We start from the raw sequence: 15,726 nt of genomic DNA on the forward strand, positions 1-15,726 counted from the left end.
CCTGCGGACCCTGCCTGTTTCGACTGAGCCCCTTACGAAGAGGACGTGGCGTGGGCAGATGGGCCCAGCCTCCCGCCCTCTCCGTGACTCAGGGAAACGGCCCCGCTGCAGAGCGCTCCCTTGGCAGCTGGCTGCAGCACTCCTCCCCCGCCTAGTTTCATACAGTGGGTGGTTTCTTATATCCCTGGGAGGGGGGAATGAAATGGGGTTAAAAATCCTCCCTGCCCTTACACACGCCCTTCTGACGGTTAGAGAACCTGACGCGAGGATTCTAAGTAGAACCAGCATTCTCTTCGGGTGTTGCTAAAAAATTAGCTCAAAGGACAGTGAAGGCCATTTATCAGGTATTTCAAGCTGGCCTTACGGTAGCTTTTCTTAACGTTTCTGCGGACATTTTGGCAGACATGTATCGGCCTAGCTTAGTAATGTGCCTGATGAAGAATTTGAATATCATAAATAATGTTAAGTGATTGGACCAAAATTGTAGTAGTAGGATTTTCTTTTTAGTCACATCAAATTTATGAGTCTCAAATATTTCCATAAGGATGGTTGGCAAAACATAAAGGTTGTTGAAGGAAAGGGATTAACTGTTAGCTGTGTATTTCAGTGGGGACCACCTCAACGTTGCCTGTAGGTTAACTGTGTAGGCTATCGCGCTTCAAAGCTGGAGCATCGTATCTTCTAACAGCATTAAGGTATCTGCGGCATTCATTATCAATTAATAAGCTTCCCAGTACTTTCTTGCTAAAGTATAAGATGTAATAATATTTCATAATAGCACCAATGAAGGATGAAAGAATTTGGTTCTGTACCTTCCATCTTTATAAGAGATGTGATTTTTTTTTCCCCCAAGAAAGATTTCCAGAAAAAATCTCAAGTCCACGATAATTATTTTTGGTGCCCTTTTCAGTTGAAGAACACAAAACCCTATTGGGTATATAATAATTTTGTGTGTTAAGCAGTTTTGCTCAGAGTGAGAAGTCTGCTTAATCATTTTAGTCGCTTGTAGTGTTTTTCCCAAAATATTTACTATGTCTCATATACTGAGGATGAGAGAAGAATCTGGCAGAAAAGGGAAAGGGCAGAGACTTCTGCAAAGAAAAGCCTTGCCACCATTTTCTAAGAGTGAATATTTATGCTTCATTTTGCATTGTTATGCCAAATATTTGAAGATGCTTTGTGTTCTGCAACATTTGAAATGACCTTTCTAATATCAGTCTAATAGTAGCTGCTTTAAGTCCTTTTTGGAAATACACAAATTGTAAATTAAAATTTTAAGGAAGTTATTGTTTTTTATTATAGTAATGCAGTAGCTTAATCAGGTTACATTTTCAATCTCAGGATCTGGGATACAAGCAAGAGCTATATCATGAATGGGCTACTGAAATTTAATTTATTAATAAGTATCTTGCATTTTCATATAGACCCTGTAACTTTAAGTACATTTAGAATACCCAAAGCAATTGATTTTTAATTTAGATATTTGATGTGCAATATCTAACCAAAAAGTGCACTCAGGTTCGGTTTAAAGTGACTGCTGTGTCATCACACACAGAAATGTAATGAATGCACTGTTTAGAGAAATCATTTATGGAGAAGAAAAATAGATTATAATATTCTAGATCCTCATCACTGACCCTTCAAATCAATAAATCCAAAATTTTTCAAGAGAAAAAAAGTCCAGATTAACATTAAAAAAACCAAAAACTTACCTATACCTTTTTAAAGATCTATAATTTGGGTGGGATAATAAGAGATGTTTTTTGTGGGAGTATGCTGTTCTTGCTAAGGGTGGAGAGGCAGGAGAAAGGTTGTTAAATTCCTGGTTTAGAGACCCCAAGGGCTTAGGCCCTGTTAAGTTACCTAAGCAGTACCTGAATTTTATTATTTTCAGGCATTACCTTAAATTAGAGGGGAGAATAGATAATGTAATAAACCAGAAAACAAATCCTGCATTCCAGAATGTTTTTTTCTATGATATAAAAATCTAATCAAATAATCTAGTAGTCTTAATAGGACTGCTATGAATGAATCATTCTGGCTTTTGGTTTCATAAAATGTTTCATCAAGGCAGCTACGTTAATAAAATAAATGGCCAAGTTCTTTCAGTTTGAAACTATTTTTGTCAGAATGTTCATCAACAGTAAGTAGGTCCTTGTCATGAGTCACAATAAGTGTGATTAGCAAAAACTACATTGCTTGATCTATTATTTTGAGGAGTGCCACTTTCTCAAAACTTTATTCAAGAAACCTGTATTGTGCCACTAATTTTATGCCAGGAACTATGATTACCCCCAGTGGAATGACACCTCAAAAAAACGCTTTCACCGTAGGATTCCTCTGCAGCTGTTCATCTTCAAGCAGCCATGGCACTAAGATCCCTGACTTTTAAAAACACCTTGAATTAGCTGCATTGCAAAAGTCACAAAGCAAAGGCATTTCTCAGATATTCAGAGATTAATTTTAAATCAGAACTTTAAAACTAATCCATTGTACCAAATATTTACAATTCAGATTTTAATGAAGCCATGAAAGACATATTTTAGTATTTACCCAAGATACCTGGTTTTGCCATTTAAACAACTTTGAAACATCTCAGCCCCCCTAAGCCCACTGATACGAATCCCAGTGATATTAGACTGACTAGATCTATGTTTTCATGCAAGATAAAGAACAGCAAAAAGATAAAGACCTGGATATCAAATGCCAGTTAAAAAAAAAAAAAAATGCCCTGTATAAGGCACTGACTATAAGCAAGGCTTCCCCTCAAAAATGAAGGAAACATTTTCAAAGCAAGAAAAGAAAAAAATTAATGGCCATTTTATTTCAGTATGAAATGGACCTGAGCTTATACTCTTGACATCATTCACTAGTCAGGTTTGTATTAAACCTTTATATATTTATATAGACAAGTTTTGTAAGGTATCATGGATGGCAACAGCTATAGTTAGTCTTTACCCTGTATCAGCATTGAGCACATTCCAAGTGAAAAGGCAAAACCAGCCTTGTAGGGATCCAACCTGGAATGTAATCGCGTCATATAGGCCCCTCCCATGTTTTCTAAAGGTTAAATCAGATCCCCGCAGAGGAATGGAGTGGTTCATGACATTACCTTAAAAAGTCATCTCACGAAAGTTGGTTTAAATATAGCGATTCACAGAACATAGGGGACATAAAAACCCAGAAGCATTTTAACTCTGATGATCAATAGAGTTAGATGCCAAGTAACACTCTCTTTCACGTGCAAAAACAAAAGTCACAAGAAGCTCTATAGCTCACAAGATCTATAAAATCTTACATCAATGAGGGTGAGAGGGTAGAAACAGCTGTTAAGGGCTTTTTTTTTTCCTATTTCTAAATAAGTAAAACTCTGTTTTCACCCCCCAGAGTTATTACTGTCACTGGTTCAAAGCAAAGCATGACCCACAAATATTTTCCCTTAGCAATTTTGGTGTTCTGTCATACTCTAGGGATAGTTCTGCCAGTAGCAATGCCCATCTGCAGCCTTGTTAATGGTAGTAAACTCTCACTTCCTCAGAATAGTTAAGGACTGAGACTTGGTAAACAAAGTTTTGGTTAACTCAATAATAACAAAGTTTCAAAGAATTATAATCTAATGTTCTTCAACAAACATTTTTCAGTACCTACAATATAAAATTAAATAATCAATGGTAAATTCTTTTTAAAGTCTTTTTAAAAAAAATTGATACAGGCAAAGCAATTCTGAATCTTGAAGCCCTCAGGTTCATCACGGTAAACAGTTTTCATATAGTACTCCTGCAAATGTAGCCTGATCTGAATATGTACCAAACCTAAACTCCTTATCTTCCAGCCTGAGCAAGAGCCAGACCCTGTCTCTACTAAAAAATAGAAAGAAATTAACCGGACAACTAAAAATATATAGAAGAAATTAGCCAGGCATGGTGGCACATGCCTGTAGTCCCAGCTACTCGGGAGGCTGAGGCAGTAGGATGGCTTGAGCCCAGGAGTTTGAGGTTGCTGTGAGCTAGGCTGACGCCATGGCACTACAGCACTACTCTAGCCTGGGCAACAGAGTGAGACTCTGTCTCAAAAAACAAAACAAAACAAAACAAAAACGCCTTATCTTATCCTGTCATGACTGTTAAAAATATATTATTATGTAAAACAAACCAAACATCTGGTTATTTCCTTTTCCTGGTTGCTCATATTCCAAATAACTTTGAGTTTAGGGTTCTATGTATAGAACCATACAACTATTATTCATTCTATAACACTCCAGTGATGAAAAATATATAGCATTCATATGAGCCTACCTCATATTTATTGATTTAAATTTTATTTTTCTTTTCTGAGCCAGCCCCATAAACACCGAGAAAAGTTCTCTAGGTTAGTTCCACTGGCCACTGATCACTTGGGATCAGTAGTTCCAAATACAGTAGTCTCTCCTTATTTACTGGGAATATGTTACAAGACCCCCAGCGAATGCCCAAAACCGCAGCTAGAACCGAACCTTATACAGTATATACCTATGATAATGTTTAACATAAATTAGACACTGTAAGAGACTAAATAATAATAAAACAATTATAACAACGTACTGTAATAAAAGTTACATGAATGTGGTCTTGCTCTGTCAAAATATCTTATACTGTAGTCACCTATTTTTGGACCACGGTTGAACACAGGTAACTGAAACTGTGGATAAGGAGGGACTACTGTACAAAGCTTTCTACATGGTGAAAATAAAAACTAACCTCATAAAGACAGCTCTTACAGTCTCTATATTTTAGTTACTGTCTAGCTGAGCCACCAGATCAGATGTGGAAATGAGATTAAAATTCCATTTTTTTAAAGGGCACTAAATGAAGTAGCAGACTAGCACACAATGGCACACTATAAAAGGAAAATCCCAGCCCAAGCTGACTTTCAAATATTTCCTCCTGCAAGAGTAAGTAGCACTCAAATCATTCTTCATTTGACCTACTTAGTGTTAACCCAAGATACAGACCACACACTGCACAACACCCTTCAAAACCCCCTTCTTGAGGTGACACCGATAATCTTTTCATTGTTTAACTCTGGTTCCTCTCCCCAGTCACACAAATTCTCAGTTTTTGTTTCAGTCCAAGTCCTACTCTTCCTTGAAAACTCAGCTTAAAATCCATTTACCTTATTACTCCAGCGATTATAGCATTTGTTGACTGCACCACCCATTTAATTTGAAGCCTCAGCTAACTTATGCTGTTAGTAATGGAGTTAGCACAGCAATCATTCATAAATACATCCCATATGCAAAGCACCATACTGGGTGCTGGGCTGTATTTTAGGTTAACTCATCTCATTTCCTTTATTTTGGCTGGGAATCAAGTAATAATATTATTAGGTCAGAAAAATATGGATATTTTATCTGGACAAGTGATGTGATTATTTTCTTTGAAAAATCTTTAACAGTTTCATAAGGGAATTTTATATTATTTACATAATATTTATTTTAAGTTTAAAGGAACAGCTAACAAATCATAGGATTACTCTGAAAATCTTTTGGAAAATAACTATTAAAATTAAGATTTATTGATTTCTGATATTATGCTCAGTCCTATCATCTCTGCTATGAAGAAAAGAAAAAATAAAAACCAGAAAAATCTTACATTTCATTAAATTAAGACCTTTTCTTGAAATGAAATGTTCCTTTAAATTAGAATAGGAATGTGAAAAGCAGCTTTTCTGGATTCAAGTACAAGTGGTAAAAAACTGAAATCAAAACAATAATACTGTCATCCCTTAGTATCAGCAGGGGTTTGGTTCCAGGACACCCTCCCCAGTACCAAAATCTGGCAGATGCTCAAGTCCCTTACATAATATGGGTGGTATACATATAATCTACGTATATCCTCCTGTATAGTTTAAACAGCTCTAGATTACCTATAATAACTAATACAATGTAAATGATATGTAAATAGTTGTTGTACTGTTTTGTTTATTGTATTATTTTTTATTGGGTTTTCTTTGGCATATTTTCAATCCAATCTGCAGCTAGTTCAATCTGCAGGTACAGAACCCCAGATATGGAGGGCTGACTGGATTTCCTGACATGAAAAATATTAATATATGAAATTTGAGTTTCATTCTCCATACAGTTTTATTGGAGCACAGTGATATTTCTTTGTTTATGTATTATCTGTTATTGCCTTCATACTATAATAGCACAGTAGTTGCAACACAGGTTGTATGGCCAAAAAGCCTATCTGGCCTTATCAAATTCAAATCAGGTAACTTTATTATTTCCTATAGATAGTTTGAACATATTGAAAAATCATTAAATATCTAAATATGCAAATTAAGATAATAATGAGGCACCTTTTGCCTATAATTAAAATATTTATGAGGGACCATAAGGGTGTAATAAGATTGGCACTTTCCTACATTGCTGGTAGGAATATGAACTGGTTTGTCTATTCTGCAAAGGAGTTAAAAAGCATGCATTAGGAGCCTCAAAAATCACATTTACTGCTGTATAGAACTTGACTATAGGAACATATCACGATTTATTAAACCTTTTCTTTATTGATAGCTATATATATGTGTACTGTTTACAAATTTTTACTATTAGAAACAATAGTATGTTTAACATTTTAATGAATGCTGTATGTAATATTTTTACGGATGCTGTATTTAACATTTTTATGTATTATGTAATAGTATCAGCAACTGATGCTAAATCTACAGAAGTCAAATTTTATGAGGAACAGAATATTTTATAGAATCTCAAAAGAGTTTCTAGGATTTAAATCTAGAGATGAATTTACTAGGTCATAGGTTGTACACAGCTCCAACTTTACTAGATACTGCCAAAATGTTCTCTAAGAGCAATTTATTCTCCTACAGCAACACTTTTCAGGCATATTAACCGTTGCCAATCTGGCAGGAATGAATGGCATCTTACTGTTGTTTACATCTGCATCTCCCTACTTATTACTAGTAAGGTTCATTATCTTTCCTTTTTTATCAACCATTCCTGTTTCCTCTTTTATGAAATGACTGACCATGTCCTTTGCCCATTTTTCTGTTACAACACTTGTCATAGTTTCTTTTTGCTCTGTTTCGTTTAGTAATTTGAAGGTGAATTCCCATTCTTTGAAGAACAAACTCCTCCATAACCACCACCTTTCCTCCAAGGTTATTTCCACCTTCTTCCCTCAACTAGATCCAGCATTCCCTTGATGCTTCTCACAACTCTCTCAATGAAAATTGAAAAATGGATATTCTTTTTATCAATATCATTGTCACAATTATCTCAAAGCTGTAACGATGTCCTTCCCTTCTAACAAATCCATACATCCCACAAAATAATTCCAAATTCCACAGGTTGGCTTTCAAAGCTTTCCATAATCTTACCCAACCAACATTTTCAGCCTACTACTACTCTCCTATATATATTCTATGCATCAAGTAAACTGGACTGTTTGCCACCCATATCAAACACCCCCTGGGACTTTCTAATTCTCTCTCTTGATCCATGCTCTTCCTAGTCCCCATCTGTTTATCAAAAATTCATCCTTCAAGGAAAGGTCTTCCTTACAATATAGTACCAACAAATAAATATAGAAAAGAATTAAGGCCGGGCATTGGGGGCTCACGCCTGTAATCCTAGCACTCTGGGAGGCTGAGGCAGGAGGACTGCTTGAGCTCAGGAGTTCAAGACCAGCTTGAGCAAGAGCGAGACCCCATCTCTACTAAAAATAGAAAGAAATTATATGGACAGCTAAAAATATATATATATAGAAAAATTAGCCGGGCATGGTGGCACATGCCTGTAGTCCCAGCTACTCAGGAGGCTGAGGCAGGAGGATGGCTTGAGCCCAGGAGTTTGAGGTTGCTGTGAGCTTGGCTGACGCCACAGCACTCTAGCCCAGGCAACAGAGTGAGACTCTGTCTGAAAAAAAAAAAAAAAAGAAAGAAAAGAAAAGAATTAAGAAAAAAAAATCACCATTTTGCAACCCTAAGAATAAAACTGATTCAAGTAAGAATCAATTGATGATGAATCCAGATGGTCATATTTTGAGGAATATTTTACATCATTTCAAAGTATCTCCCCCGAAATTACTTAAGAATTATAAGAAGAAGTTGAAGAATTAAAAACACCCTAACCAAGTAATCAAAATCAAAATAACCAATAAGGGACAAATGCCATGTACCACCAGATGTGACATCCAAGAAAGATACTGTATCACTTATGCAGTATATTATAGTCAAAAATGCATGACCAAGAGGAAACATTAGAGAAACCCAAATTGAGAACATTCTATAAAATAACTAGCCTATATTATTAAAAAATGTTAATGCTGTGAAAGACAAAGAAAGACAGAGGACCTTTTCCAGATTTAAAAGAGACTAAACACAATATATAATCCTCGACTGAATCTCAAACTGGAGAAAAATTATATAAAGGATGTTATTGAAACAACTGATAAAATGTGACCATGGACTATAGATCTAGAATATATGTTTAGTAAATATTTACTGAATTAAGGGAGCTTTCATTCCAAGAATCCACACAGCCCCTCCCACCACATCTAAGGAAATGTCCTCATACATATACCTGAGAAGAGAAACTGACAGGACTAAATGATTATGTGTCTGTAGTACTAAAGATAGAAATGAACAAATTAAAATGCTGGAAAGGTAAAGAAAAACTCACCTTACTTCATGGACAAAGACATGGATTTGGGTCCTCGTGAGCTTTTTCAATAATGGCTTCAAGTTTCAAATATTGAACATAAGACTGTTTAGATTCCAAAGGAAATAACTAGAAAAGAGTTAGTTGCCTATAAAAAATTTAAATTCTTAATTTTTATACAAAATATCTAAAAACACACATTATACTGTCTTTTGAGTTTAATGACACTAATAGCTTTATTTAACAAACATTGAGTGACTACTATGTGCAAAGCACTATGCTAGGTGCCATGAAAGATACAAAGATGAAAAAGACATAGTCCCTGCCCACAAGGAGCGTATAATCTAGTGAAGAGACAGACAAATACACAGATAACTAGAATACAAGGCAGTAAACAGGAGTGGGCAAGTGCTGAGTGTGGCCTGAGTGTGATACTAGCTAGCCTCAAGGTTCCAATTTGAAACACTGGTGAAATAGTGTTGACTGCTTTGAAAATCTCATCTCAAGATCAACATAATGGATGTTTAAATGGTCCTACCCAAGCAGCTGGAGGCAGTAGAGTAGGCCAGGTGAAAGGGTTGTTTGAAAGCACTGTCACACCTACATACATGGTGCTGATATAAGTATGTAGGCACAGCTAAAAAAGAACGAATATATATATATATACACACACATACATATATATATATATATATATATATCATCTGTCCTTTGGTTAATGGCTATAGCTAATGTTTTAAACAATATACTTTTATATAAAAAGGAATTTGTATAATCCCAGAAAAATCAATTTAAGGATTAATATTAATTCAAGAAAGAATCCTGCCATAGGCAATTTTATTTACTAATTGATTCTTTTCTCTAAATATCTATAAAGCTCTGTAGCAATTAAACAGTTAGACATCTAAGTATTGCTGAGTAAAACCTCTTATGTTCAGCCTTCTGAAGGAAATGGTCACATACCTGATATAACACTATTCTAATAGCAACAAGAAGGCCTTAAAGAGATTTAAGGAAAATAATTTTTAATACTTCAATGCAAATGGAATACACGCTGATTAAATACAAGTCAATGTTCTTTGAAAATATCTCAATGACAGCGTTTGATACCAGTTAAGGCCAGCAGAATTGAAGTGAGGAAAATGTTACAGGCATTGTCTTTCATTGGTTTCATGTATGCCTATGACTATGGCAACCCAATCTTTTCTTTGAAAATTCCACTTATTAGTATTGATGAGTTTTGATTTATAAGCTTTGATTTGCTTTTAGCCCATAGGCTAATAACAGCTGCTGACCACTTCCTCTTGGTAGTGTTGTCTGAAATAACTGGCAAAGTAGAAACACATCTCCTGGCTGCTTTTCCTACTTCCTGAATTGGAGGGTTCACGGCTTAGCCTGTTTCCTTCAGTGTGTCACTGTGGTCCTGGGTCCTCTGCTGCTTTCTCTCAAGGAAACGAGCCCGTGCATCCGATATGGATTTGTCATCATTTCTTCTTTGCATTTTCTTTAGGACTTCTTTTGATATTCCATCTGAAAACATTATAAATTAATCCAATAAAACTTTAGGTTTGAGATTCAGTGCTAGAAATGGTAACACTTCTTAGAGAAAGAGATGCCCGAATTTTTCAATGTTAAGAAAAGAAAAAGAATAAAGAGAGAATTAAATTTTGCCCTTCAAAAAAAGGTATAGCCTATGGTTAAAAAATTAAGAGCACTGAGGCCAGTGATTCAGAAAAATGGACCCTAATTCCAGCATGTGGCACAGTGTTATAACTGCAACAAAACACCTAGGGGCTAACATTTCTAGTGGCTAACATTTCTAAAGACTATTCTATAATTTCCTGAGCAAAATTCTTCACCATTCTATTTCCAGTGATGTTAAGTAAGGAAAATACAGTGTTCTCCATCATTCAACTTCAATAAGCTTTACTGAAAAGCTTTTTGTGTATGTGAGCTTATAACTAAGCTTTCTGTCCTAGTTCAGTACCACAATTGTTTATGCCTCCCAACCAGGGACCTAATATTTCATGGAAAAATCCTCTTGGATAAAAGGAGTTTCTGAGGTAGTAATTCACAAAATTTTATAAACAAAAATAGCAAAGCACTGCTGGGGAGTAGTATGGCATAGTGGTTAATAATAGAACAAATGATTCACTCACCCTTTAGCTGCTTTACATTTTCCTTATTTGTCCATCTCCTCCTTGCATCTTCTCTCACTTCACGTCGAGCCACACTGCTCAAATCATGTGCATTAAATTCATGCAACTTGGGTAACAAGTCTCTCACCCATTCATAACGAATTGGACACACAATTCTTGCGTAGACTTTGGTGGTAACTAATACCTCATGAAAAATGATCCATTCAAGTTTGGTTTCCTGTTCATGAAGCTATACAAAAGAATTCATTTAAGGATGATAATTCAATAACCTGCCCTATTCCACATTAGACCAGCCAAATAATAGCCCAAATCTTTCTGAATGAATTCCTATCTTCTTCAAATAGGAGGAATGGGCCAACCAATACCCATATATATTATGTATGTATGTGTGTGTTTGTGTGTGTGTATGCATATATATATATATATATATATATATGTAAATTTAACCTCAAAGCAAAAAGAAGACATTCATGTATTACTTATTTTTATACCTTTACAAATGTCTTCCCTTTATTAAAAATAAAGTACTTACTGCTGAGGAAGGATGAATGTGAACTGGGCTTCCACGCCCATCCATTGTGCAAAATGTTCTCCCAACAGATCTATAAACAGAAAAACAAAATGCTGAAAACCAGAAGTAAGACAATGCAGTAAGCAGAAAATTAAGTTCAATAATACACAATTACATACACTCTTTGTTTTTTTTTTTTTTTTTTTTTTGAGACAGAGTCTCACTTTGTTGCCCAGGCTAGAGTGAGTGCCGTGGCGTCAGCCTAGCTCACAGCAACCTCAAACTCCTGAGCTCAAGCGATCCTCCTGTCTCAGCCTCCCGAGTAGCTGGGACTACAGGCATGCGCCACCATGCCCGGCTAATTTTTTCTATATATATTTTTAGCTGTCCATATAATTTCTTTCTATTTTTAGTAGAGGTGGGGTCTCGCTCTTGCTCAGGCTGGTCTCGAACTCCTGAGCTCAAACGATCCGCCCACCTCGGCCTCCCAGAGTGCTAGGATTACAGGTGTGAGCCACCGCGCCCGGCCTACATACACTCTTTGTATATTCTACTAGAGTGTTATAGGCAGAGGTTTAAGTTTATTCGACTGTCACTATAATCTGTCTACTAATTCATCTTAAATTAATGATATAATTTAGATAGTCATTGCAATTAAGTATAAGCATTTCTAGTCAATAAGTAATAATATTAACAATAATGTTGTGTTTGTGCTTTAGACTTTCCAAAATGCTTTCATAGCAAAGCCTCAAAACAACCGAGACCTTTGTGAGCCAGGGCACTTTATTAAAAGAGGGTCAAAACTGAGACTCAAATAAATTAGCTAGCCTTCTCAAGATCACAGAGCTAAGGCATAGTGAAACCAAGTCCTAAACATAGTTCTTCTGACTTAAATATAGTTTCTTTATATTATGCTATATCTCTTTTTAAAGGGATAAGTGATTTTTTGCTATTCTAAAATCTGATAATTAGAAAATTTCACCTATCATTTTTCTAATTCATGCTCTTAATTTCAAATTCGTATCCTCTTCTACACTTCCCTACATAAATGTCATTACAAAAAACTTATCAAAATAATAGCCCTAGTTCAATTGTCATCACAGCTGATTTCCTATAGTACTTTGTAAATATTCTTAGTGTAGCCCAGATCAGACTGCATTCTAATTATTCATTTACATATCTGTGTCCTTCACTAGACTTAAGTATCAACAAGAGTTCAGCACTCACATGTTACTCCATGTTTCTATCTTCAGTACCTGCCCAATGTTTGGCACACAGCAGGTAACCAAGATATACCATATTTTTAAAATTCTAAAACAATCTAAATTTATACAAAAGTTGCAAGTACAGTACAAAAATCTTTTTTTACCAGAACCATTTGTGAGTAAGCTGCCAACCTGATGCCACATCATTCCCTAAATACTTGAGTGCGCATTTCCTACAATCAAGGATATTCTCTTACATAGCCATAATACAACCATCAAAATCGGGAAATTAACACTGATACACTATTAACATGTAATCCTAAGCCCAAAGTGAAGTTCCACCAAATGTCCTAATAATATCCTTTATAGCAAAAGGATCCAGTTCGGAATCATGCAGTGCCTTTATTTTTCATGTCCCTTTAGTCTCATACATTCTAGAATTCTTCCTCAGTCTTTCTTTGGCTTTTATGATCTTGATACCTTTAAAGATTATAGGCTAGTTATTTTGTAACATGTCCCTCAATTTGAGTTTGTCTGTTTCAAGATGATTAAATTCAAGTTATGCATCTTTGGCAGGAATATCCCAGAATGTTATGTTTTCCTCATTGTATTTTATCAGGAAGAACATGATTTCCATTTGTTTCATTACTGATGACGTTCACTGTTTGATTTAGGTAGGATCTGCCAGGCTTCTCCACTGTAAAGTTACTTTTTTCCTTTGTAATGAAAAAGAATTTTGTGGAGAGAAGCTTAACTATGTAAATAATTCTATTTCTCATTAAACTTTTAATTTACTCACATGTTAATCTGTATCACTATAGATCCATGATTTCACCTTTTACTGAGTTACAATCCTTTACTATTATTTATTTTGATGCTTAAAATGTCCCTTATTTGATCATTTGGGGCCTCTTCAAGTTGGCTTCTAGGTACTTCTGACATGGCCTCAACCTTCATCAATCACTTCTTTGCTTGTTGGCAAAATAAGATGTTCAGAGTTCATCTTGCACTTTCCTAGCCCCATTTCTCCAAAGAGCCTTGATTCCTTTAAGTGGTAGATGGTTGTCCCAAGTCAAGACCTGGGCACTAAGTGTATTCATTGCTACTATGGGCTTTTTTTTTTTTTGAGACAGAGTCTTGCTCTGTTGCCCAGGCTAGAGTGCCGGGCCATCAGCTTAGCTCACAGCAACCTCAAACTCCTGAGCTCAAGAGATCCTCCTGCCTCAGCCTCCCCAGTAGCTGGGACTACAGGCATGCACCACCATGCCTGGCTATTCATTGCTATTATTGGCATCGCTGCTGCCAGTCCCTCTCAGAGCTAGGTTATATATGTATGTATGTTACAGACATACAACACGTTATATATATGTATATGTACACACACTAAAATCTATTTTTATTGCCATATATATTATCCATCCATCCCTCTATACTGAAGATCTTAACTTCATAATGATACACTGAAAATTTCAATCCAACACCACATTCTCATCCTCTCCCCTTCAGAATTTCTAACTTCCTTTACTATTATCATTATTAATGTAATTATGAGATTAATTCCTTTGTATATAATGTATCTTCCATCACCACCAGTTATTCCTTTCCCTACAAAGATGCTCTCTTCACTACACTCAGACTGACATCCCACACCAAAAACTCCTCTTCAGATTTCAAGCTCTGCCACTCCATGCCAAGTTACCCTTTCTCAGGGATGCCATCCTCATGCCTTAGCTTTCATACTCCACACAGGCCCACTGCTCCACAAGTAAACCCTTGTCACTTGCCATAGGTGATGGTAACCCACGATGGACAGCCACTCTACATACACTCCCCTCATACCCTGCTTGAGTTCTAGTATCCCACTCGGAGCCACAGCAGCTCCTACTACACAAGTGACAATTATCAAAAAGGTCATTGTAATTGATGTCATCATCATCACAGAGCTTAAATCATACCTTCAATTTTTAATAATAAATAGTTCAATACTGTAGTCAAATACAGTAGTTTTTATTGATCCATCTCTCAAGCTCTTATTGCTTACCTTCGGGCTACATTTTTGAAATAGCCTGCACAAAGACATCTTCGTAGTACTTCATGTTTAGGGCCTTCAAAGGTCTCTCTTGGGAAATCACTTTGCTGTAGAAAGAATATATATACAGTGGTAAATATCACAGAACAATTTGAAATAATCCTTGATTTAGAAAAATCCACATTTCTAAAGACTTCTGCTTCTGGATAATAAGGAGTAAGAAGAGGGAACAGATTTACCTTTCCACCTGAAACAACCAAAAAGTGAACAAAATATATGAAATAATGATTTCCAAAACACTGTATATCAGGCAATAAAGGACAATGACTCTTGAGAGATAAGAAATAAATGATGTAAGCCCAACAATTGCCCCAGCTTGCAGCCCTGGGAAGACTGTGGACCAGGTACAGAGAAGAAGAACCCAAATGGAACCCAGAGAACTCCCTGGGTTAAGGAGACAGAGCTGAGAATCCAGGAAGGCCAAGGTGGCTAGAATTCACAGGACAGATTTCAGGAAAGAACAGAACTACACAGAGACAGAACTCCAGAGAGATGTAAAAGGTCCTCCTCTAGTGCTCAGCTGAGTACTGATTAACACATAAAGGTGAGGAAACTACCAACTCAGGAAAAGAACCTCTCAAACGGATAAGTAATAGTGCATGGTATTTACACAGGGCTAGGAAAGATGCCTTTCCTATAAGCCAGACTAGAATATCTTATAACTCACATGGTTTTGAGAAGAGTACTCAGAAGGGTCTTGCCTCAGTAGTGGGGAATAACTGGCCCTGGACTGAGCACTGCTCTGACCCCACCTACCATACAAAAAAAGATCAAACCACTTCAAAGTAACTAGAATATAAAAATAAATGTTTGGCATTCATTGAAAAATTATCAGGCATGTGAAAAAGCAGGAAAATACAACCAATAATGAGGACATAGATCAATCAATCAAAAGCAACCTAGAATTGGCACAGATGTTAGTTATATTTATAATTATATGTTGTAACTGGATTACATATGTTCAAAAAGTTAGAGACCTGAAAAATAAAACAAACTTTTAAAGACGCAAATCCAACATCTAGAGATAAAAATTACAATATCTGAGATGAAAAACATAATGGATGAGATTAATGGCAGGTTAGACATTGCAGAAGAAAAGATTA

General features: G+C 36.0%; 1 protein-coding gene across 2 annotated transcripts in view; it reads right to left on the reverse strand.

Moving 5' to 3' along the window:
• Nucleotides 1–8,869: 8,869 nt before the first annotated feature.
• DHX40 (DEAH-box helicase 40) overlaps nt 8,870–15,726 on the reverse strand; it is a 42,113-nt gene continuing 35,256 nt past the window's right edge. For both annotated transcript variants that reach the window (XM_069481102.1, XM_069481101.1), the window contains 4 exons: nt 14,576–14,670; nt 11,351–11,420; nt 10,819–11,047; nt 8,870–10,189 (listed from right to left, as the gene is read on the reverse strand). In XM_069481102.1, coding sequence (XP_069337203.1) covers nt 10,050–10,189; nt 10,819–11,047; nt 11,351–11,420; nt 14,576–14,670 — 534 coding nt within the window. In that variant the 3' untranslated portion in view covers nt 8,870–10,049. The remainder of the gene's footprint in view (nt 10,190–10,818; nt 11,048–11,350; nt 11,421–14,575; nt 14,671–15,726) is intronic.

This window comes from Eulemur rufifrons, chromosome 9, assembly GCF_041146395.1.
Source record: "Eulemur rufifrons isolate Redbay chromosome 9, OSU_ERuf_1, whole genome shotgun sequence".
Classification (NCBI taxonomy): domain Eukaryota; kingdom Metazoa; phylum Chordata; class Mammalia; order Primates; family Lemuridae; genus Eulemur; species Eulemur rufifrons.